A 22,687-nucleotide genomic window follows, 5' to 3' on the forward strand; every position below is an offset into this window, starting at 1 on the left:
TAGGCTGCAGGTTCTCAGAAAGTCGAGGGAAGGAAGGAGGGAGGGAGAAGTCAGGGACAATTGCTTGCCTTGGCCAGCACCCCCACCCCCACTTCTCCTATGGAAACTAAAGCTGCCCCAAGGCCCCGAAGAGCTAGTCCATTAGCTGTGGTCAGCGGGGGTGTATGGGGTGGGGGTGGCTCTCTCTCCCTTCAGGTCTTAACGCCAAATGAAAGGCAAAGCTTCTGCTCCCTCTATTAGAGCCAAAAAACAAAAAATGCAAACAACAACAAAAAACAAACATTAAAATAAACCCTCTATGCACTTGTTTTAAAACACACAGACAACCTCTTTATCGCCTCTGAATAGCTGAAGCTGAGTAACTTGGGGGTAGGTAGGTGGTAGGGGAATCCTTGGACCCACTGGACTAGACCACAGAGTGAGGGAAGTGCTCTCCCAACGCGCTTTCCCGGTTAAGGCCAGCTTGAGGAGGAGCTGGGGGTGACGAGAAAAATTAATTCTCCCCCAATTTAGCTCCCTCTGGAATGAGGGCAATTGGAGGATCAGCTAAACACAGAGGGAGGGATGTCTTCCAAGATCCCCAGGGAATAGGAGGGTTGAGGGGAGGGATTCCTGGAACCCCTCAGGGGAAGGGAGTTAAAAAAAAGGGCTAGGAGTGCAGTAAAGAGCCCTGGACCTGAAAGGAAAGAGTTCGTGCCAAGGGCAAGTTGGGGACCTGGGTCATTCAGCTTCAGGGTGTGTCCGTTTCCACAAGGGGATCTGCTGCACCCTCCCGGTCCCCTAGCTGTCCTGTTTGGTATGGAGAAGAGTCCAGCCTGGGTGTGCTGGGGGTGTGGAGGAACCAATGAGAGGCTGATCCGTTCAGAAGGTGCAGGGAGAGAGCTGGCTGGGGCTACACCCCTACTCCCCCCTTCCCCCGCCAGAACTTGGGCTTGTCCTGTTTGACGTGCCCGCCGAAGGGGGCGGGAGGGGTACTGACCCGAGGAGCGGTCCCACGACTCGGTACTCCCTGCCGCCCAAGCCCTGCCGGGTCGCTACCAGGCTCAGCGTGGTCGCCCCTGGAGACCAGGATGGAGGTAGGAGCGATCTAGAGCTCCAGGGAGGCCAAGTATCTAAAAAGAGCGCCAAAGGGGTGGGAATAGAGTGCAGCCTGGAGTCTCCACACCAGGGGTCTGGAGGTGGGACCGCAGTTCCTGGAAAGAGGGGAGGGGAGAGTGGTTTATCCTGGGCTTGGGTGGGGGTCTGGCTCGGAGCTGCGCCCCCTCTGCTCCGACCTGGGCAGCGCCTCCTGCTGGTAGGGCCCAACTCCTGCCGGCCGACAGAAGGGACCCCGGAGCGGGCGCCGCCACCTGGAGGGCTTGTGCGACCAACCCGCTAGTGAGTCCAGGGGGCGCTGCAGCCGGTGGGGGAGGAGCCGCCACGCCGCACTCTTCGCCTTCACAGGCTGGGTCCCGCGGCGCTAGCACCTAGGAGAGAGGAGTGACAGTAGAGATTCCCCAGGCGCCCGGCGCATCCCGGTTACACTGTCTCCAATTGGATCCCGCAGGAGCCACCGGGTCTGGGCCTGGGACCGCGGATGGACTTGGCTTCCCCGGAATCCAGAGGGGGCGCCTTGACGCTGAGGCTAGCGAGCAGTGCATGAGCGTTCTTTTTCGATCCGTTCCTCTGCTGAGGTCGGTCGGAGCCGCCACAGGGACCACGGTGCTTTCCTTTCTCGGGCGCTGGCGGCTGAACGCGGGCGCACCGAGCTGGGGTCAGGGGATCAGAACCTTCTGCCCAAAGCTCAAGTTGGGCAGCCCTTGAGCTATTCCCGCCTTTCTGCCTGCGGCGGTGGGAATTCCAGAGTCCCTTTTCTGGGGAGGGGATAGAGGAAGAAGTGGGGGTGGGCAGGCGGAAAAGGGATGCGAGATATATGGATAGAAGGACAGTGGGAGGCAACCCGATAAACAGAGAACAGGAACCGTAGAGAGGAGGAAGATGAGACGGAAATGGAGAGAGCAGGACTTAAAGGCGACGAGAGAGGGCGAGAGTGACAGAGAAGGCGAGAAAGGAAGGGAGAGAGGGAGGAAGGGAGGGAAGAGGAAAGGGGGAGGGAACCTGGAGAGAGGGAAGGGAGCAGGCGGCGGAGCCAGGCAGGCGTGGGGCGAGGCCAGGCGTGCAGGCGGGAGCCCTTGTGCGGAGCTGCGGCCGGGTCCTGCTCCCGCCTCGGAGCCCCTGGCCCCGGGGAGGGGAAGAGGCCGCTAGCCCGGTCTATGTCTTTTTCTGACTCAAGTGCAACCTTCCTGCTCAATGAGGTAAACGCGGGGGCCCCTCCCCGGGGTTGGGAGGAAAGCCCCACTCCAAGCTAGGAAAAGGGCCGTGTTTGGGGGAGACTGCAGTGATGGGGAGGGAGCGAGACCAAAGGTGAGGCTAAGGGTGAAGAATGGGGTAAAAAAAGGGAGCAGACAGAGCTGGCAGCGTCCAAAGACTGGAACTAGGATGGAAGGAGGATTGACTGGGGAGCTAGAACAGAGGACAGAGAGAGGAGGGCTCTGTCAAACTCCCCTGGTGGCTCTCCCGGGGTTCCCTGGGGGCAGCCTAGCAGCTAGAACACTAGGATATTTGGTTTGGTCCAGATCTGAAAGACTGCTGTGGAGGACTTCCCATAGGTCCTAGCTCCTGCCTCAGTTTCCCCCATTCAATGCTCAGGAACTGGGATCTGCCCAGCTTCCTGGTACACTTATAGGAGAACCTAGAATGTATTCTGGAGGTTCCCAAGAACTCCAACTCCCAAACTTGGTTATTCAGGCTTTCCTCCTATGTCCTGCTTCCTTGCCTTGGGTACCTGCTAGCTGCCAGTCTAACCGCTCTCTCCTAGTAAGAGGAGAGAAGGAGGAATCCTCTCCTGGCATCCTTTTTTTGTCCTCAGCGCTCTTCCCATATGCTCAGTCATGGGAAAGAAAAGGGGTTAGGGGCCACATAGACACTGACAGGCACATGTCTTGTTACAGGACAGAAAGTCACTTAGGTTGGCATGAGAACTGGAGTAGGCAGGTGTGGGTGAGGTGAGAAGTGGAAGGGGGTATCGAGTAGCAACTCAGAGATAAGAGAGAGAGAGGCTCTGAAGCCCTATGAGACCCAGGGGATGGACCCAGGTAAGAGGAACTTGAACCTATCTCCTGGGGGTGGTTGGCATAGCAACTCATGCTTCAGGAGGGAGACCACAGGAGACTTAGACATCATTGTCCTGTACGGGGATAAAGACAACAAGATGTGTGAGGAAGGAATGAAGCTCATGGCAGATCCACTGTTACCCTGCAGTCCCTGGGACCCCCTGGTGAGAGGGGGAGGCCAGGAGAGTAGATTCAGGGATGGGGAGAGAAGCGGATGCTTCGGCAGCTGTCTTCTTCATTAGAGTTATCTCCCAGGAGAGGGCAGGCACCGTGAGGGTCATATTCTCTCACACCTCATGCTTCCTTTTTGCCCCTCTGGAAGAACAGAAGGAATTGAAGAGGCAGAGAATAAAAGAGGAGGATATAGGGATTACTGAGGAACTGGGAGAGGGCACAAAGTGAGAAGACAGAGTGACTGGGAATTTCCAATACAGAAGAATCCAATATATAACCAACCTCCAAATGATGCTGGACTCAGGAGAGGGAGCTGGGAAAGTGGACTGCCTCTCCCAGTAATGATTGGTCCCTTCAACCATAGGGGCTCCAACAAAATTGTTTGCCAAATCCAGCAGGAGGAAGTGACTGTGCAGGGCTGGACTACACCACTCACAGGATTAGACAGACTGAAGGCAGACTAAAGATGGCCTTAAGATTAGGCCCCTTCTCTCTTTTTCTTGCCGAGAGAACATGAACAAGTGACATAAGTAGGAAGCCAGTTGGTTTGGGTGGCCTTTCTCTCCCATGAAGAGTGCTTTCTCCCATAGATCTCATCAAACCCTGTCAGAGTTTTGGTTTTCTAATTCCATTGTAGCCCAGGAGGGTAAAGGGATGATCAGGTTCCTGATTCACCCTCGGGATTCAACTGGGAATGGAGAAGGACTGAGCTCAGAAGTCCTCCAGGCTAACCTGCCACCTCACATTCCCCTTTAGGTGGTGGTGGTGGTGGTGGTGGTGGGGCAGATAGGCAGTCAAAATTCAAAGGAATACTTTTGTTCAGGAGATGGAAAAAAAGGAGGGAGCTCAAATGGGTGGATCTTTGGGGAAGCTTTCTCAAAATAAGGGCTGCTGCTCTGTCTCTAGCCTCAAGTCTCTGTGCTCCTTTAAAGGAGACTGACTGGTGCAGAGTGGTACATGTGGCTCCAACGGGGATACCGGCCACTCCAACCCCATCCTTTTGCTAAGGAGGAAATCTGGCCTTATGCTAATGACTCGGATGAGTCATTACCCCAGTGTGTTCCTACCCCAGTGTGTGTCCAGGATCCCACCCTGTGTCCCAGCCACAACAATCCCCCTAACTCCACCCTCTGGGTTTCTTTCCCGGTCCTTTAGGCTCACCTAAACATCCCCTCCCTGTCCCAATTCCCACAGATGCCTTGGCAATGCTTGGCACAGTCCCTGACAAGGAAGTGAGGAAGGGAACCCCAGTCCTGGCCAGACTAGGATGAAATCGGCCTGCGCAACAGGTGTAGGGCGGCCGGACCCAAACCTCCCCTTTTGCACGGGTTGGGCGACGCGGCGGCCCTTTGCTGCAGGGTCCCAGCAATGAGGGGGCCGAGCACCTGGTGTGGCAGGAGCTACTTTCACAGCTCTGGCCTGGAGTAGCCAAACCCATTCCTCCCCAGTACCATTGCGGGGTTCGCTTTTGGAGTCTCAGGGACCGCCAGGGCCCAGACACGCCTCCCGCTCACCTGGGGCCCCTCCCCCGTCTGCCGCCTGCCCCAACCCCGCCTCTTCTGTCTCCCCATTTTCCTGTCTCCCCCTCTTCCTCCTGCCTCTATCCCCTCTTTCTCCCGCTCCTGCCTCCCAGTAACCTGCGCCCGCTTCTTCCTTGGCTCGGGTCTCGTTTCCCTCCGCCTCTCCGCCTCTCCACTCCCCCTCCCCTCCACCGCTCCAGCCCTTTGTCTCCCGGCGGAGTATTTCCTGGGTTGCCGAGTGTCTCTGTCTCCGCATCTCTCCTCGCCCCGCCTTCTCCCAGCCTGGATCCGCCCGCCCGCAGTCTCTCCTCCCCTTCCTCCCCGCCGCCCCTCTAGCCCGTGGGTGCTGGGGGACCCACCTTCTCCCCAGCTACCGTCCGCTACCCTCTCCCAGCCGGGTCTCGGGCTCCCCGGGAGGCCGGCGCCCCCGTCGCCGCCCCCGCCTGCTCCCGGGGAGGGGGGTCAGGTGGGCGGGCACTATTGTTGTAGGAGCCGGCGCCAGATTCCTCAGCCTCGCTCGGGGTGGGACTGGCTGGGTTTGGGGGGTGGGGTGGGGGGAAGCGGTGATTTGAGCTCCGAGCAGCTGGTCTTCGCGGCTCGCTCCCTCCTTCGCGCTCTCTCGGCTCTGCGCCGCCGCCCGCAGGGCTGCGGGGCTCGGTGGCATCTATCGGGCGCGGCCCGCTGTCCTCGCCCCAGCCTCCAGGCCGCTCCCGCCCCCGGCGCCGCTCGCTTCCCCCCACCCGGACTCCCCCATGTATGACGACTCCTACGTACCCGGGTTTGAGGACTCGGAGGCGGTGAGTGCCCATGATGAGGGTGGGGGTGGGGAAGTTGGGATGACACTTCCTCTCCCTTGGACCCTTCTCCCAGTTCAGGACTTTGAAAAAAACGTGGCGGGGCAGAGCGCTGCGGGGGGGGGGGGGGGGGAGGCGCTCCAGAAAAGTGGGGCGATGGGTTTTCGTGCCAAGGGCTCCGCAGTACCCCAGTCCTAGACCAAGGAGCATGGGGTGTGTGCAAGGAGGGAGTAGTGTCGGGGGAAGGCTCGAGCAAGTGGCTCCAAAGCCCAGCACAGAAGGGTAGAGGGAGGAAGGGCTGGAGGCTGACGGAATGGGGGCTTTAGAAAGGGCACACGAAATGTCTCAAGTTCCCACAGGTGGATTGATGGGGTCTGAACACAACCGCTAGAGGAGACGCTGAATTTCTTGGGGAGGGGGAACAATCCAGACCTACTGACCTCAAATACAGGGCAAATTTAGGGAGCCTGGGAGAACACCAGAGAATCGGGTACCAGCCTCTTCAGATAGAAAGACCACACAACTTGAAGACCTCCATTATTCCTTTCCCCTGTCCATCCTGAGCTTGCCTTATCTCTTTACTCTGCCTCTAGCCCAACTTCCCTCCCAGGCTGGAAAGTGGGCACCCAGCACATGGGTGGGCCAGCTGACTGAGCCCGGTCCATTCCATGCCTCCTGCTGGGGCATCCTCAGAGCAGCAGGCATCCTGAGCGCCTGCTCAGCATGGAGGACCTGGAGGTGAAGCCAGAGGAGCTGAGGGCCTGGGGATGGAGAGGAAGCTCTTTGCTCAGAGAACCAGGCAACTGATAAATATTTAATTCTCCTCTTTGCTTTTATCTCCTGACCCACTGAGACAAATCAGCTCATTAGGCAGTGATTCCCGGAGCTCAGAGAGCATGGAGAGTGCCTGGAAAGATGGGGAGCAGCTTCTCAGTCTCTTCTCTCAAACATCCTGCAAGAAGGCCTCCTTAGAAGAGGACCACTAGATGGCTTGGAAGGGGCCCTTGATAGGTGTGGAGGGTAGAGCACTCCAGGATCAAAAGCGAAGTGTTTAAGTCTTCTCCCTTTCTCCCAGCCCAGGATAGATGAGTTCTGGGGCTCAGAATAGGCAGCTATCAGTCCCTTCCTGGGCTCCTGCTGGGCCAATTCCCCATTGAGCCTCTGGGCCTAATTACATGGCAGCTAGAGCAGATGATTTCCAAGGCTCTAGTGGACACCTTTTTCTGACAGTTGAAAGGACAGCTGGCATGGCCCAGGGTGCCAAGGTGAGCTTGAGAATGAACCTTCCTGCTTGGCTGGAGGGCCCTAGAAGGCTCTTCCCATCCCTGGTGAGAAGGCAAGAGCTGTTGCAAGGGACAGACTGACATGTGGATGGTGTTGGGGGTAGACTGCTAACCCATCACTCACTCGCTGTCTCCCCACCCCTCCCTGGTCCCTGGATCACCCTCCCCCACTTCCCTTTCTCTTGCCTGGCTCCTTGCTCTCCCTGAGGCCCCCTCTGAAGCAGTAGGAGGGAGATCAGGCTCTAAATAAATCCACTGGCTCATCTCCCTCCTCTCCTTCCCCCGTGCCAGGCAAGAATGGAGCTGCAGCCTGCCCACACACTCACCAAGCAAGGGGGGCACCAGAAGGGCACTGTGCCAACTTCTGTCAGCTCCGAGGTACTGAGCCTCTGGCTGCTCTGGCATAATGGTGTGGGGAAGGCAAGACCCCCAGAGTAGGCCTGGCAGGGCAGCCCTGGCCTCCCCAAGTGATACCAGAGCATGAAAGATGGGTGAACTCTGAGGACTTGAGAATAATAGAAAGGGGGTTCCATTCTTAGCCTGACTCATTAAACACCTAGGGAGAGATTCTATCATTCCCATCCTAGGGTGAGAGGCCAGGTAACCCAGATGCCCCAGGTAGGGACATTAAGATGACTAAATTAGGCTGAGAGCCTGGAGAGCAGAGATGAAGGCCAGACTCCTCTTCCTGCACAGGTCTGGGTATCTAGGAGGCATCTGATGGATACTTATCAAAGTGAATGATCATCCTGCCTTACCTCCTGCCTCCTGGCCTATTGGCCCCTATTCCCTTCATTCAGCTGTCTCCCCGCAGAGGTATTTCCTGCACCTAAGACCCCTGGAAGGAGATCTCACACTCGACTAACAATGCAAAGGTTCTTCCTGGGGCTCAGCACCCTTTATCCTACTGCCAAGCCAGCCTTACTTTGTTCTCAAGAGAGATGAGGAGCAGCAGGCAGAATCTACCCCTGTGTAAAATGAGACTTTCCCACATGTGCTGTCCTCATGCCTTCAGTCTACCACAGACATTGACTTTAAATTTTTTTTTTTTTTGAGGGCAGTGTCACTGGCCCTCCTATGTGGGATCCGAACCGGGGCCCTCTGGCATCTCAAGCCAGCTCCCAACTAACGCACCACTCGGCTGGCCCGACAGACATTGACTTTAGCTTAAGCCCTAGAGCCTGGGCAGATATCAAGCTGACCTGCCCGCTTGCCTGTGGTGGAAATGGGGCAGAGGGCATGGCGACAGCAGATGTGTGAATTTGTCTTCCCCACTGAGAGTCTGGCCTTGCTGCCTTCTGTAGGTAGTCATGCACCATGAGCTTGAAGGAGCATTCCTCAGGCTGAGAATATCCTAAAACCCCTCCTGTTAATACACACACATTCCCACGTGGACCCCTTATCTAGGCTCCTATTTATCTCTGCCACTTTTATCTCAGAATTGATGGAAGTACCACTTCCGGCCTCTGATCATAAAGAGGGGAAACTGAGGCAGAAAACAAAAGATTCCCTGTTCCCTAGACTGAGAGGGAAACCCAGACATCCTGACTTCTCTCTTCCTGTCTTAAGATCCAGCTTCCTTTACTCATTTGTACATCTTTCTCACAGCCTTGAAAGTACGCTCTGCAACCCTCCAAGTGCACTCTCATTGCCCAAAGACCCTGCCAATGGGCAGGACTCAGACACTGTCCTGGCTAAAGTTACCAAAGACCCCCTCCCTACATCCCCAGGGTACTGCTCCTCTGGCTGGGTTGCCTGGCACCAACATGGCCTTCCTCCAGGGCTGATATCCCCTTGGGGGAGGGGTGGGGCGATGTAGGCCAGGTGGTGGGTGTGGCCCTGCCTCACACACCCAGGGAGATAGATAGCTTTGCGTTGCCTTCTCAGTCTGTGTCCTTTGCTGCCCACACCTGGCCAGTTGACCCAGCAGGTGTGAGAGGAAAGAAAGTGGGGGTGGGGGGGAGTGGGGAGAGTAGAAAGTAACTTTCCGGAGTTGGCAGCTCTGTGTCCCCTTCAACCTGGAAGGATAGGGACTGGGGAAGATGAGACCTAAGGGGTGGATAGCTGTATCCTGACACTCAGGACCAGTGCCATGCCAACCAGCATCTCTTGACTGTTCCCAGCTGGCTGTATTCCTGCTAGGCATTTTAAAGGGATCATGTCTAGGCTGCTTTGCAGGCTGCTGTGAACAAGAGGGCTGGCTGGGTGGCCTGGATTCAGAATCATCTTCAATATATCATCTTCAGTACATCTTCCTTCCCTCTGCCTCGGAGGATGTAGAGGGGAGGAAAGGGAGGAAGAAGGGAAGTGAAGGCTCTATTCAAAGCTGCAGTATTAATAGTCTTGCAGGGAGGGGCCCAGATCTTATCACATGGATTGGGCAGCTTTCCTACAGCCCTAGAGGAACCATGGCCCTTCTCAGGGAAATTGGAGGGACCATTGGGGTGTGGCCACCCCTATGGACATGGAGAGGCTGGGGTTCATGGGTTCAGAGAGTTCCTCTATGTTCCCTTCCCACCTGAGCTCAGGGGGTCACAGCCTTTTCCCCATGGCAGGGTTCAGCCGACTCCTATACCAGCCGCCCATCTCTGGACTCAGACGTCTCCCTGGAGGAGGACCGGGAGAGCGCCAGGCGTGAAGTAGAGAGCCAAGCTCAACAGCAGCTCGAGAGAGCCAAGGTATCCTTTTGCTTGCGGGCTGGAGGCAAAACAGGCCAGGCTGGGTAGCATCTTGTGCTCCGTCCTAAGTCCCGAAGGGTCACTGGGCAGGATGTACACGAATATGAAAGATTGTGTGTGTGTGATGGGCAGACGATGCCCCCGCTCTCCCACCCTCTGCCATGGGACACTGAATCTAGAAGGGGTGCTCTGAGGCTCCCCTCATTGGCACTGATGGCCAAATTCTCTAGCACAAACCCGTGGCATTTGCTGTGAGGACCAATGTCAGCTACTGTGGCGTACTGGACGAGGAGTGCCCAGTCCAGGGCTCTGGAGTCAACTTTGAGGCCAAAGATTTTCTACATATTAAAGAGGTAACCAACCCCCTCCCTTCCAGATAGTAGCCACTTAATTTCCTTGCCCTTGCCCCACTTCCTGGGCCTCTTACTTTAGTCCTCAGTCTGTAAACAAGTCCCTGAACTCAACTCATCCTTAACACACACCCGTACACCCTTCCTATTCAAGATGCAATCCCCAGGGTTCTCCATCCGAGATCTGGCTCAGGCCTCAGTCTCCATAAGTGTAAAGTGAGAAGTTAGATCAGCTGCCTCTTCGGTCCCCTGTGACAGCTGTGATGCCTCATGTTGAAATTTTGGGAGGCTCAAAACTGGCTGCCCCTTCTCTTTGTGCTGCCCCATCAAACCAGCCCTGGGAATGTCTCCCTGGCCCCTCCACAGCCAGGGCTGTGGCCTGGGCCGCCTCCTCTCACCGCCCCTTCCTGCCCCACCCCGCCCCCAGAAGTACAGCAACGACTGGTGGATCGGGCGGCTAGTGAAAGAGGGCGGGGACATTGCCTTCATCCCCAGCCCCCAGCGCCTGGAGAGCATCCGGCTCAAGCAGGAGCAGAAGGCCAGGTGAGAACTGGGCTGTGACTCGGTAACACCCCCCACAAACGTGTGCACTTTACCCAAAACCTGCTTCACTACACATGCATGCATATCCCACCCACCCCCAAATACATTCATACCCAGCTATACACATTTACACCGCACAAATATACATACAGACACACAGATGCATAGGTCACACACACACACCTTCCTTCCTAGCTAAAATATTAGGAAATATTTACAATTGTTGAATAATGTGTAGAACATATACACACACAGATGCTTACTGACCACTCTTTCTGCTCTCAGGAGATCCGGGAACCCCTCCAGCCTGAGTGACATTGGCAACCGGCGCTCCCCTCCTCCATCTCTAGGTAGCCTCCCCCCAACTCACCTGTCTTGGGTAGGTGGGTCACTAAGACACAGGGGGCAAGGAGATTCTCCCCAGGCGAACTGTGTGGGAAAGGGTTGGTGGAGGGGTCAGAAGAGCTGGGGGAAACCCAGTGTCTCCCCTGGGGAAGAGAATACATGCCCCCAGGGCCTTTTCCCCCCTTCACCAACTTTAATCTTTTATTTCCCTTTTCCAAAAAGCCAAGCAGAAGCAAAAGCAGGTGAGTCAAGGAAGGGACCTGGGCTGGGGGGCTCATGGCTTGTGGCTATGGAGACAGGCTTCTGGGAAGTCATTGTGGAGGGGCCGCAGAACAGACAGGGGAGGGAGTCCCGAACTTCTGAATCTTCCAGTCAGACAGAGGGCAAGCCACAGGGCCACGGCTTTGCCTGACCTCAGGTCACTTCTGCAGGCAGAACATGTTCCCCCTTATGATGTGGTGCCCTCCATGCGGCCTGTGGTGCTGGTGGGACCCTCTCTGAAAGGTTACGAGGTGAGATCCCAAAGAGTTACCTCTACCAAGCATGCCACAAGAAGGCCCCAGGAACAGTGGGAGGGTGTGTTGTTTCTCCCCACCGCACACCCCCAAGGTCTGGGTGGAAAGGGTGGGCTCCAGGGCCATGCCTGGGGATGCTACCCCTCTCCAAGAGGGCCTCCAGCCCATTCCATGCCTTTCCCCCCACCTTGCCCACCCAGGTCACAGACATGATGCAGAAGGCTCTCTTCGACTTCCTCAAACATAGGTTTGATGGCAGGTAAGCTGCCCTGGTCTGAACTTCCTGAGAACCAGGGAGAATATCACTGACTACTTCCAGATGTCTGTAGCAAGGTCTTCTCTCAAGGGAAAGTTAGGAGTAAAGAGGTCCTGGGTAAGGAGGGGCCTAGGGCTTGAAATTTAGGAGCTGTAATTCTCCACCCCTACCCCAGGATCTCCATCACCCGAGTCACAGCTGACCTCTCACTGGCAAAACGGTCTGTGCTCAACAATCCTGGCAAGAGGACCATCATTGAGCGTTCCTCCGCCCGCTCCAGCATTGGTGAGAAGTCCCGGGCTCCCACTTTTCTGCCCACTCAGGCCTCACCGAGAACCCTCCTCCTCCCTTTCTCTTACCCAACTCCTTCTCCACATACCCCAGGATTGACAATGCCCCTGGTGTCCTCAATTGCCTGTGCCTCTGCCTGCCCAGGCCTTGATGAACACCCTCTCCCTCCAATTCCTTCCCTTTCACCATTGGGGAGGCCCCCAAGCCTCACTGGAGGAAGTGGGTGGAGCAGCTGGTGAGCATTGTGGCTCGCTCCCTCTATAGCTGAAGTTCAGAGTGAGATCGAGCGCATATTTGAGCTGGCCAAGTCCCTGCAGCTGGTAGTGTTGGATGCTGACACCATCAACCACCCAGCACAGCTGGCCAAGACCTCCCTGGCCCCCATCATCGTCTTTGTCAAGGTCTCCTCACCAAAGGTGAGCAGTGGAGATGGAGGAGGCCCCCAGGGCTGTCCTGGAATGGGCTGTAACGCAGCTTGGTCCCCGGGGCTCCTGAATTCCCCTTTCCTGATGCCAGATCACAAGTGGGGGACATGCCCAGTTCTTTCTAGGCCCAACTCTGCCCAGGGCCCCCAGAGACTCCAGGCCTCGCTCTCCCCTTTCCCCTCAGGTGCTCCAGCGGCTCATCCGCTCCCGTGGGAAGTCACAGATGAAGCACCTAACTGTACAGATGATGGCATACGATAAACTGGTTCAGTGCCCACCAGTGAGTGCCTGGGAAAACTACTCCTGTGCCTTTTCCAGTTGCTTTCCCAGGGCTGGGGGAGTGATGCAGATGGGTGGAGGCGGGTGGAGGCTGCTGCTGAAAGGAAACCAATATTCCCCCTTTCCTTTCCCTCCGCAGGAGTCATTTGATGTGATTCTGGATGAGAACCAGCTGGAGGATGCCTGTGAGCACCTGGCTGAGTACCTGGAGGTTTACTGGCGGGCCACACACCACCCAGCCCCCGGCCCTGGACTTCTGGGCCCTCCCAGTGCCATCCCCGGACTTCAGGTAACCATTTCCAGTGGGCACTGATGTTCAGGCTAAGCCAGCCAAAGCAATGCCCCCTCCCCGCCCAGAGGATCGTCTTTGGCCTACAGTTTGAAGGCCAAAGGATCAGCGAACTCAGCTGTGCTATACGGAGCTGGGGCAGATGGATGAAGGGACTTCCTGATGAGATGGAATAAATCAATGAGATGGCTAACCAGAGGTTACTTTTCTAGAGCTCAAAAGAAACTCTCAAACCTTTCTCTGGTCTGTCTTAAAGGCAAAGCCTGAATTTTGCAGGAGTCAATAGCTCCAGTTTTCCATATCTGAAATGGAAAGATACTCCAGTATGCTTCCCTTCCTTGCACTATTTCCTCTACCCAGGAACTGAGAGCTGAGGGGGAAGAAACCCCCTCTGGTACTACTAGAGGTGGGAAGAGGCCAAGGGGAGGTCTGCACAGCCTCACTTAGAGCTGTTGTGTTGCTCCCAGAACCAGCAGCTTCTGGGGGAGCGTGGTGAGGAGCACTCACCACTCGAGCGGGACAGCTTGATGCCCTCAGACGAGGCCAGCGAGAGCTCCCGCCAAGCCTGGACAGGATCCTCACAGCGCAGCTCCCACCACCTGGAGGAGGACTATACAGATGCCTACCAGGACCTGTACCAGCCTCACCGCCAACACACCTCGGGGCTGCCTAGTGCTAATGGGCACGACCCCCAAGATCGACTCCTTGCCCAGGACTCGGAGCACAACCACAATGACCGGAACTGGCAGCGCAACCGACCCTGGCCCAAAGATAGCTACTGAATGCGTCCTGCTGCCCTACCCTGGCAGGCACAGGCACAGCTGGCTGGGGCACCCACTCCAGGCAGGTTGGCGTTAGACTGGCATTAGGCTGGCACTAGGCTCAGCCCCCACAACCCCCTGCCCAGCCCCAGCTCCAGGGCTGCCTGTGGTCCCCAAGTTCTGGGAGAAGCAGGGGGCCCCCTCACCTCCTGGGCAGTGACACCCCCTCTAGGCTCCCATTCCAGGTACTAGCTGTGTGTGCTGCACCCCTGGCACCTTCCTCTCCTCTTGCACAAGAAGCTGCCCCACTGGGCAGTGCCCTCAGGCCAGGATCCCCTTAGCAGGGGCCTTCCCACCACACTCAGGGAAGGGATGCCCCCTCAAAGTGATGAGGGCGGGGTACGAGCAACATAATACGAGGAAGAAACAAGGTCCCTGAGCAGACACAAGTCCTAATAGTCAAGGGACTCAGGGGTTGTGCATTGGGGTCCGAGAGCCTCCACTCACCTCACTGCCACACACTAGAAATGAGACAATCAAAGCCCAATAGCGTGGGTGGCACTCCAATCCATCAGCCAGATGGGGCATCCACAAACAAGGCTGGAGCAGCAGGCCAGCTAGGCCGGGGCCAAAAGCCTCACAGCTGACGCTCTAGAAAGGGCCGTCCTCACCCTGCCAGGATGCTTCCTAACATCTGACAGGACCAGGGACCAGGAGCACGGTCAAGCCAAAGGGTGGATGGGAGCCCACCTGGATTGGGGGTTTGGGAAGGGAGGGCGTTGTATAGCAGAGAACGTGTGGAACAGCTTTGGGGGCCTCTTTGCCCCCCTCATCCTTTTGCTCTTGCATCCTGTCATTTCTGTTCTTGGTCCTCATTGCCTCCCTGGAGGTATGGACCCCAGACTTTACTCCCTGATTCATAGCTGCTGCTTGTTAAGTTAGGGTTAGATGGGGAGAGACAGGACACGGTGGACAGCCCCGAGGCCCTGTCTACCCTTGCCTTATGGCTCTAGTGTGTGATCTACAGAGCATGCTCCACAGATCCTGTCCCACCTCACTGTCATCACTAATAAACACCATGCACAGTCCCTCAGGCTCCTGTCCTGTCTGCTCAGGCGGCTGGTTCCTCACTGCGAGGCCCAAGTCTGGAGGAAGCAAAGAAGTATCCTGACCTCCTTTCTCACAAAGGACCCACTGAGCGGAAAGGGGAAAAGGACAGGGGAGGAACCATATTCCCAGGCACCCTCCCCCTGCCCCCTCGTGCCCAGGTGCCTGGAGGGAAACATTCAGCAGCACAGGAAGGACTTGCTGGGAGATGGGGAAGAGGCTTTGTCACAGCCTTAAACTGTCCCTGCCTCAGGCCAAAAGGCCCTAGAAGTAGCTGCAACTTGAACTCCATGTACTCGCCCAGCAATTTTAGAAAGAACGCATGATTAAGAGCAATACTGGGAAGGACCCAGGCCCTGCAACCCTCTCTCCAAACCTAACTCAGCCAGGCCCAGCGCATCACTCCGTAATGCTTCTGGTGCCCCATCCTCTCCCCTGAGCAGTGGCCTCAGCAACTGGGAAGCCATGAGCAAAGGGACTAAAGACAGTATCAGGCCCATAGCATCAGGATGCGGGAGTGGTCCTGACTGTGCATCACCTGGCAGTTTCACAAGTGCTTTCCTTCCTCAACCTGTGCAAAGCTCCCTAGAGGGTGTCCAGGTCAGAGGTACAGGTTACGTGGTTACGTGAAGCTAGAGCAAGGGCAGGAGGACACACTATGATCCTGCTAGCCTCAAGTTCCTCCTATAGACTTAGACTATCAACTGAGATCTGAGGTGCTGCTCTGAGTGTGACTTTCTTTCATCTCCCAAGTCTATCTTCTGTGGCACCAGGGAGAACCTGGGAGATGAGTTTAGCTAGAACTACACACAGCCTTAATGTTCATGTATTTATTCTTAGAACATACAAACTCATCTTTTCAGAGAATAGAAAACAGAAATTTTCACTCAGTGACTTTAAGACGGACACAGCCAGCTCACCCTGTCCCACATCAACTAAAAAAATTCCCTGGATCAGGGGTGCCTAGAGTGCCCACCACCCCTTGGTGCAGGGGCTGTTCACAGCTCTAAACAAGGCTTTCAATTTGTTTTATAATCCAAAAGGGCAAACGCTATCAAAATGACATTAAGAGTCCAAGGTCCACAGTCCTCACAGTGCCAGATCCCCTGGGTCATCTAGGGCAGCGATGTTGCTGCAGCTTATGCAGTCAAGTCTCTGCCTAAGTCCCCTCTGGGCAGCCGGCTTTTTCTGTTCAGCCTGGAAGGCAATGAATGCCAACTGGCTACCCGCTTAAATGGCAAGAGCTGATGGCCCAATGCAATTCCAGAGCCCACCAGAGGGGCAGAGCTGGGCCAAAGTCTGGTAATTAGATCTCCCTGCCTCTTGCAGCAGCTTCCTCTCCTTTAGTAGCCCCACACTCAGACCTTCAATCCTGAGGGTCTAGGTCAAGGAGTCTGATTGTTTCCTAAGGCCCCGTGAAGAGTGAGGAGCTGGAAAGAGAGATGGGAGAGTCCTGAAGAACAGGCCTCAGAGCCTGCCCTTACACCTGTAAGAGTGCTGTATCAGGCAAAGATGGTCTCTTCTCTGCGCTTCTTGGTGAGGATGGTGCCTGGCTTGTGCTGGGCATCTGGGTGGTTGGCCAGCTCGGGGGGGCAGGAGGATACCGGGCTCTCCAGGATGGCCTGCTTCAGCTCATAGAACACAGCAGAGTCCTCTTTGGTGAGGAAGGTGATGGCCACACCACTCTTGCCTGCTCGACCCGTACGGCCAATTCGGTGGATGTAATCTGGGGAGGAATGGGGGAGGGGAGATGTCACTCAGCATACCAGGCCAGACGCCCTGGTGAGCAGCGTCTGAAGCTTTTGCTTCTAAATGCATCATCCTCCCCACACCTCTGCAGACAGTAAATAGAGTCTGTGCTGCTTACCCCTTCAGTGTCCACAGAGCCCTCCCCAAGACCGCTACTGTGGGGTCATCCTACCACGCTATGACTGAGGGGTCAAGCTCCGTTCTTCCCCAAAAACAGAATGCTGTCCCACGTGCTGCAAGAACACGCCCACATGAGATAAAGAGTAGGAGCTCTTCTCACTGGGACCAACAATCCTAGACTCAGAGCTATGAGAGATGGTGGCAGCATTCTCCTGAGCACAGCACCCCGACTTCGAGTGTAAAGAGACAAGGAGTCTCCCTTTACCCAGACTGAAGCTGCTTTCCCTGCACTTACCTTCAATATTTTTGGCCATATCATAGTTGACCACCATAGACACATCTTGGATGTCAATACCACGACCTGCCACATCTGTAGCCACCAAAATATCCTTGGCCCCAGCCTTGAGATTGGACAGTGCAAACTCTCGCTGCTCCTGGCCTTTTCCACCATGTAGCGTACAAGCATTGTACTGTTGGGAGAATGGAGAGGTAAAGAAAGAGCAATGGGACCATGGAAGGACACAGACAATACGAGTGGGGACAGAAGGGAAGGGTTGCAGAGAGCAGCAGAGTAGGAGGGGAAGGGGAAGGAGACAGGAGGGAAAAAAAAAATGAGTTCAATTGCCAGTAAGGAAAGAACAAGTGAGCTGGAAAAAGGATGGGAGAGACCAGGTGTGCCGTGGCAGGGAGAGCCAGGGCAAGGCCCAAGGTAAAATCGGTTGAGATGTACAGCCAGACAGATGAGTAATCAAAGAGAGAATGAGGGTAAGAGATGAGGGTGGAAAGCAGGCACCAAGAAGTTTAAGGAAGTTTAAGCACTGAGTGAAGAGGACATATCCTTCCCCTCAAACAGCAGTATCAGAAGGAAAGGACACGGATCATCCCACTCCTGACCACATCATCCCTCTCCAAACATACATCAACACAACAAACTCTGACCCATTCTATTCCACATCCTCAGATCCTGCCAGGATGTGTCTCCAAACCTCTCCCTTGCCCCAGCCGACTGGGAGGAAGACCGAAGGGAGCTCTACCCAGCACAGCTGGGATGGACAGAGTCCGAGCAACTGCCCCAGACCTCTTTATCCCCATCAAACCTCCCTTTTCCTTCTGGCCCCGACTTGTTGAATACCGGAGAGGTTCAGAAAGCAGCACAAAAGAAACCAGACTTTGCCATCCCCTGCCAGACATACCCCCATCTTCTCCAGGGATTTGGCCAAAACATCACAGCCCTTCTTCTGGTTGACAAAAATGATGATGGGTGGATCAAAGCCTTGCTCCAAGATCGCCAGCAGCTTTTTCCTGGGGAGAAGAGAAAAATGAGATGCATACTAGCCTCCATTCCAAGTGAAATGCTCAACCCTGATCTACGACATCAATTCCAGGCTCTTCAATACCCTTGGCATGCTGAATAAGAAAACAGAAGCTCTTCAACAAGACAGGACAATTGTCCTCCATCCAGCCACCACCTGCACTGAAAAAGTCCCTTCTCCATCCCGTTTCCTCTGGTTCAGCTGCCCCCGTACCTCTTTTCTGATTCTGACATGAGGAAGACCTTCTGTTCCACACGTTCATGGGGCTTGCCTGCAGAGCCGATGTACACCACAGCAGGTCGCCGAAGATAGCTCCGGGCCAGACGCTCCACAGCTGGGGGCATGGTGGCCGTGAACATGACCGTCTACGAAAACAAGAGGCTCAGCCTTGGGCCCAGGCACACACAATCACATATCCTACCACAACCACAGGCAGCCCAGGCTGACGAATCTAAAATGAGCCATGGTGTATGTTCTGATAGCCACCACCTTAGGAACTAGTGTCTTTTGCCTTCCCACTTCTTTCTTCAGTACCTGTACTTAATTAACATCTTATGAAGGACAGGCTGAGAGCATTTGGTAGTACCTACCGTGGGCGGTAGAATGTCTCTTTGGCATCATTTTTCCAGGGCTAAGCTAAATGGCTACACTGCTAGACCTGTCAGAAGACTGTACCTAGGCAGGACTCACCATTTTGGAAACACGTACTCTGGGCCCATCTAAGGCAAGAAGGGCCTCAGAGCAGGTATGCCAACTTGCCCCACTTTTCCCAGCCCAGGGAAGCAGACTTACTTGACGGTATTTATGTTTTCCTGATTCAAAATTGGCCAACATCTTCTCGGGGTCCTCAGCCTCATCCGTGTCTGGCTTCTGGTTGCTGACAGGCATGTGTTCCAGGATCTTCTGGACATCTGGCTCAAAGCCCATGTCAATCATCCTATCTGCCTCATCCAGAACCACGTAGGTACAACGGCTCAGCACCAGGTAGCGGTTCTCCAGCACATCAATCAGACGTCCTGGGGTAGCAATCACAATCTGCGGGGTACAGTGGAATCATATGCAGCCCCAGCAGGTACCTCTTTTTTCTTCCTGTGAGCTATCCATCCACTTAGACAACAGATTCCCAGTACTAAGGAACTTGGACCCCAACCTCGTTAGTTTGGCAGTGAAGTTTCTTGAGAACTGACGTAAAATCACTTACTGCTATCTTGGATTTTTTTCAGGAACAAATAGAGTCTCTGAGTAAAACCCAGGGGTTAGACAGAGGAGGCAAAATCAGAAGGAACTTTCTTAGATGGAAGAGAGACTAAAGGATACTGTGGAAGGGGTTACATAAAGGGATTACAATAAGAAGTTTGTAGAAAACTCAATTCCTACAGCAGATTTCTTATTAAAAAAAGCTCCCCTCTCCTATCCTGAGAAGAAGGCAACACACAAAGTCAATGACTTGGTCTGGCAGAGTGATTAAGAGCACAGGCTTTGGCTCAGCTCTGCCACTGCCAGCTGTGTGTGATTTTGGACAAGTTATTAACCTGAGCCTCAGCTCACCTGTTGAGCCGGCCGAGTGGCTCAGTTGGCTAAGGGCTTGCTCAAGCGTTGCCAGTTTGATTCCCACATGGGCCAGTGAGCTGTGCCCAAGCTGAGCTGCCGCTGAGCTGTCAACAGATGGCAGGATGGCTCAACTGGTGAGAGCACGTGCTCCTAACAACAAGGTTGCCTGTTCGAGATGGTGGCTACGCCCACCGGCAAATAAGACTAAAGTCAGCACCTTGAGCTGAGCTGCTGCTCGGATGGCTCAGTGGGTAGAACGTGAGCTCTTAACAACGAGGCTGCTGGTTCAACTCCTACATGGGATGGTGGCGACGTCCACCCACAACTAATTGAACACAGCACCTTGAGCTGAGTGGCACAACTGAGCTTGCTGCACCCTCCACAGCTAAGATCGAAGGACAACAACTTGGCTGTTCCCCTCCCCCAATAAAATCTTAAAAAAAAAAAATGATTATACCCCTACCTACTCTGATATGGTTGTGAAAATTAATTATGTGCACTGTACAATTCCTAGTGCATAAGTTCTCAATAATACACTTCTGATTAAACCAGCCCTTTCCTTCATTTGACTTAACATTTATGGCAGAAACTAGAACAAGAGCCCCAAAACAGCACAGCCCAAACAGCAGGCTGGCCGCTGGCCAGGTGAACAAACCTCACATCCCATGCGCAGCCTAAAGCCCTGGTCTTCTCTGGAGATACCGCCAATGACAGCCACAGTGCGGATGCCCAGTGGCTTCCCAAACTTGATGGTCTCTTCCTCAATCTGCTGAGCCAGCTCACGGGTGGGGGCCAGGATGATGGCATAAGGGCCTTGGTCTGACTCTTCGATCCTGTGGTAAACAGGGCATCCCACAGTTTCATGAGCTTTGGTTCCCATCCAACCACAAACAAGAGCAGGACAAAGTCACACATTAAAGAAACTATGGAAATGTGGAGGGTGGTGAAAAGAGGATGCAATGATCTCCCTTAAAAATCAGACTCCAGGATAGCCAAGTTCTCCAGGGAGTGGTCCATGCCAGCAATAAAATCAGACACTTCTTTGATCCAGTGATTCCCTAATATCTGACCCAGACTAAAGGGGCTTCTGATTATATATGTAAAAGAAAACAAAACACTCATTTGTCCCTTTCACCATTCCTACCCAGTCAAATGCACTCCAACTGGAGTCAACTGACCCTACCTGTCAATTTTGGGGAGAGTGGTGATCCAGACCAGCAACGGAATGAGGAAGGCTGCTGTCTTGCCACTACCAGTCTCAGCCACACCAATGATGTCACGATTCTGTAGCCCAATGGGAATCGCCTGACGCTGAATAGGTGTTGGTTCCTGTAGTGACCAGAGAGAGTAATGGGCACAGGCAGAATTATACTACCTAGGCTACTGTTGACAGAGTGAGCACATATGCTAGCACATATGGGAGGACACCAAATACAGTTCACAGGAATGGAGGCCCGAAAAGAAACACAATCACCAAAGGCAAATACTTCCACCAGAAATTAATAGACAATGTCACCTTTGTGCCCACTGGCAGAGAAGGCACCAAATAGCCAAGGAACAAAGTTTATATTCACTAGAATACAGGAACATGTCAGGTCTTCTGAACCACTCTGTCCCTTCTTACCTTGTAGCCACACTTATCGATGACCTCCAAGATGTGTGGGGGCAGAGAAGAGTCTTTCCAGGATCGAATGGGATTGGGGATCTTGCCACCTTTAGTGGTGATGCTGTAGTCCTCACGGAAGATCCGCCAGTCCCTGTCCGTCATCTCATCTAACTTCTTCTGGGACCAATGCCGATCATCCCAGCGCTGCTTGGCTTCCTTCTTACGAAGCTTGCGGAGTCTTGCCCTGGAGACGGATCATGAGAAAAAAGTGGGATCAGTATCCCCCATCTGCTTTCTGTAGACTCAGGGCTCTGCCCAACCACCCCAGCCCTGACCACTCACTCCTCCTGCTCCTTTTCTTCCAGTGTCCGCCTCTTCTCCATTAGGTCTCCATAGAAACGTGACTGCTCTCGTTTCTGCTGCTTTAGGTCAATGCCTGCAATGAAGCCTCGCCCCAACAACTGCACCTGGTGCCGTTCTTTGTACCTGGGATTGAGACAGAGGAAATAAAAAAGAGAAGGAGCTGTTACAGCAGCAGAAGTGAAGGGCAGACTACCAATATGTACCAGTTCCCCTTCCCAGCCAGGGTCTTTCCTCACCCAGAGGGCTGGCTGGCTGACTACTAGTTTACCAATTTCCCCATCCCAGCTTATCTGACTATCTCTGTAGTCAGTGGTTCGCTCTAGGAACTGCCCAGTTTAGAAGACCTAGTTTAGAAAACCTACTGAATGGGAGAAGATATTTGTCAATGATATATCCTATAAGGAGTTAATATCCAAAATATATAAAGAACTCATACAACTTAATACCAAAAAGACAATCAAGTATAAAAATGGGCAGAAGACCTGAATAGACATTTCCCCAAATGTCTATTCAGGTCTTACATACAGATGGCCAATAGACATATGAAAAGGACATACAGATGGCCAATAGACATATGAAAAGATGCTCAGCGTCACTAATCATCAGAGAAATGCAAATAAAAACCACATTGAGATATCACCTCACACCTATCAGAACGGCTACCATCAAAAAATCAACAAGTGTTGGCAAAAATGTGGAGAAAGGGAACCCTCGTGCATTGTTGCTGGGATTGCAAATTGGCGCAGCCACTATGGAGGTTCCTAAAAAAATTAAAAATATGACCCAGCAATCCTACTTCTGGGTATTTATCCAAAGACATCGAAAACACTAATTCAAGAAGATATACGGGGCCGGCCAAGTGGCGCGTGGGTTGGGGGTTGGCTTGAGACACCAGCTCTGAGCAGCAGGACCCCGGTTCAAATCCCACATGAGGGCGAGTGACGCTGTACCCTCTACAGCTAAGATGGTGAATGGCAGCTCAACCTGGAGCTGGGCTGCCATGAGTCGCCAGCTACGGTGTAGGCTGCAGCCCCTGCTGCAGTGGGCTGCCATGAGCTACTGTGAGTGGCTGGCAGCCAGCATGAGCTGCCGTGAGTGGCTGCCCAATGGCCGACGAGCGACTGCCTCACCTGGGAAGAGTGCAATGATAATACCAACATGGGCCAGTGAAGCGACGTCCTCCACAACTAGACTGAAGAACAAAAGGACAGCAACTTGTCTGT

At 54.2% G+C, this 22,687-nt stretch overlaps 2 protein-coding genes across 4 annotated transcripts in view; one reads left to right on the forward strand and one right to left on the reverse strand.

Moving 5' to 3' along the window:
* The first annotated feature begins 387 nt into the window (after positions 1–387).
* Positions 388–14,743, forward strand: CACNB3 (calcium voltage-gated channel auxiliary subunit beta 3). 3 transcript variants are annotated; one of them, XM_019662336.1, is made up of 13 exons: positions 388–1,076; positions 9,479–9,601; positions 9,832–9,954; positions 10,379–10,494; positions 10,780–10,844; positions 11,062–11,081; positions 11,271–11,351; positions 11,555–11,613; positions 11,786–11,895; positions 12,166–12,317; positions 12,511–12,606; positions 12,745–12,894; positions 13,362–14,743. In XM_019662336.1, the coding sequence occupies exons 1-13, from the start codon at positions 1,071–1,073 to the stop codon at positions 13,674–13,676; spliced, it is 1,416 nt and encodes a 471-aa protein (XP_019517881.1). In that variant the 5' UTR covers positions 388–1,070; the 3' UTR covers positions 13,677–14,743. The 3 variants fall into 3 exon arrangements, with proteins under 3 accessions (XP_019517881.1, XP_019517880.1, XP_019517879.1); XM_019662335.1 differs by lacking the exon at positions 388–1,076 and adding an exon at positions 2,135–2,294; XM_019662334.1 differs by lacking the exon at positions 388–1,076 and adding an exon at positions 4,925–5,643.
* An 828-nt stretch (positions 14,744–15,571) lies between these two features.
* The window catches only part of DDX23 (DEAD-box helicase 23), a 15,613-nt gene continuing 8,497 nt past the window's right edge, over positions 15,572–22,687 (reverse strand). The window contains exons 9-17 of the mRNA XM_019662338.1: positions 21,444–21,587; positions 21,120–21,345; positions 20,679–20,824; positions 20,151–20,328; positions 18,737–18,979; positions 18,158–18,309; positions 17,825–17,933; positions 16,927–17,101; positions 15,572–16,488 (exon numbers count right to left, since the gene is read on the reverse strand). Of these exons, the coding sequence (XP_019517883.1) occupies positions 16,265–16,488; positions 16,927–17,101; positions 17,825–17,933; positions 18,158–18,309; positions 18,737–18,979; positions 20,151–20,328; positions 20,679–20,824; positions 21,120–21,345; positions 21,444–21,587 (1,597 nt within the window). The 3' untranslated portion in view covers positions 15,572–16,264. The remainder of the gene's footprint in view (positions 16,489–16,926; positions 17,102–17,824; positions 17,934–18,157; positions 18,310–18,736; positions 18,980–20,150; positions 20,329–20,678; positions 20,825–21,119; positions 21,346–21,443; positions 21,588–22,687) is intronic.

Source organism: Hipposideros armiger, unplaced genomic scaffold, assembly GCF_001890085.2.
Source record: "Hipposideros armiger isolate ML-2016 unplaced genomic scaffold, ASM189008v1 scaffold_371, whole genome shotgun sequence".
NCBI lineage: Eukaryota > Metazoa > Chordata > Mammalia > Chiroptera > Hipposideridae > Hipposideros > Hipposideros armiger.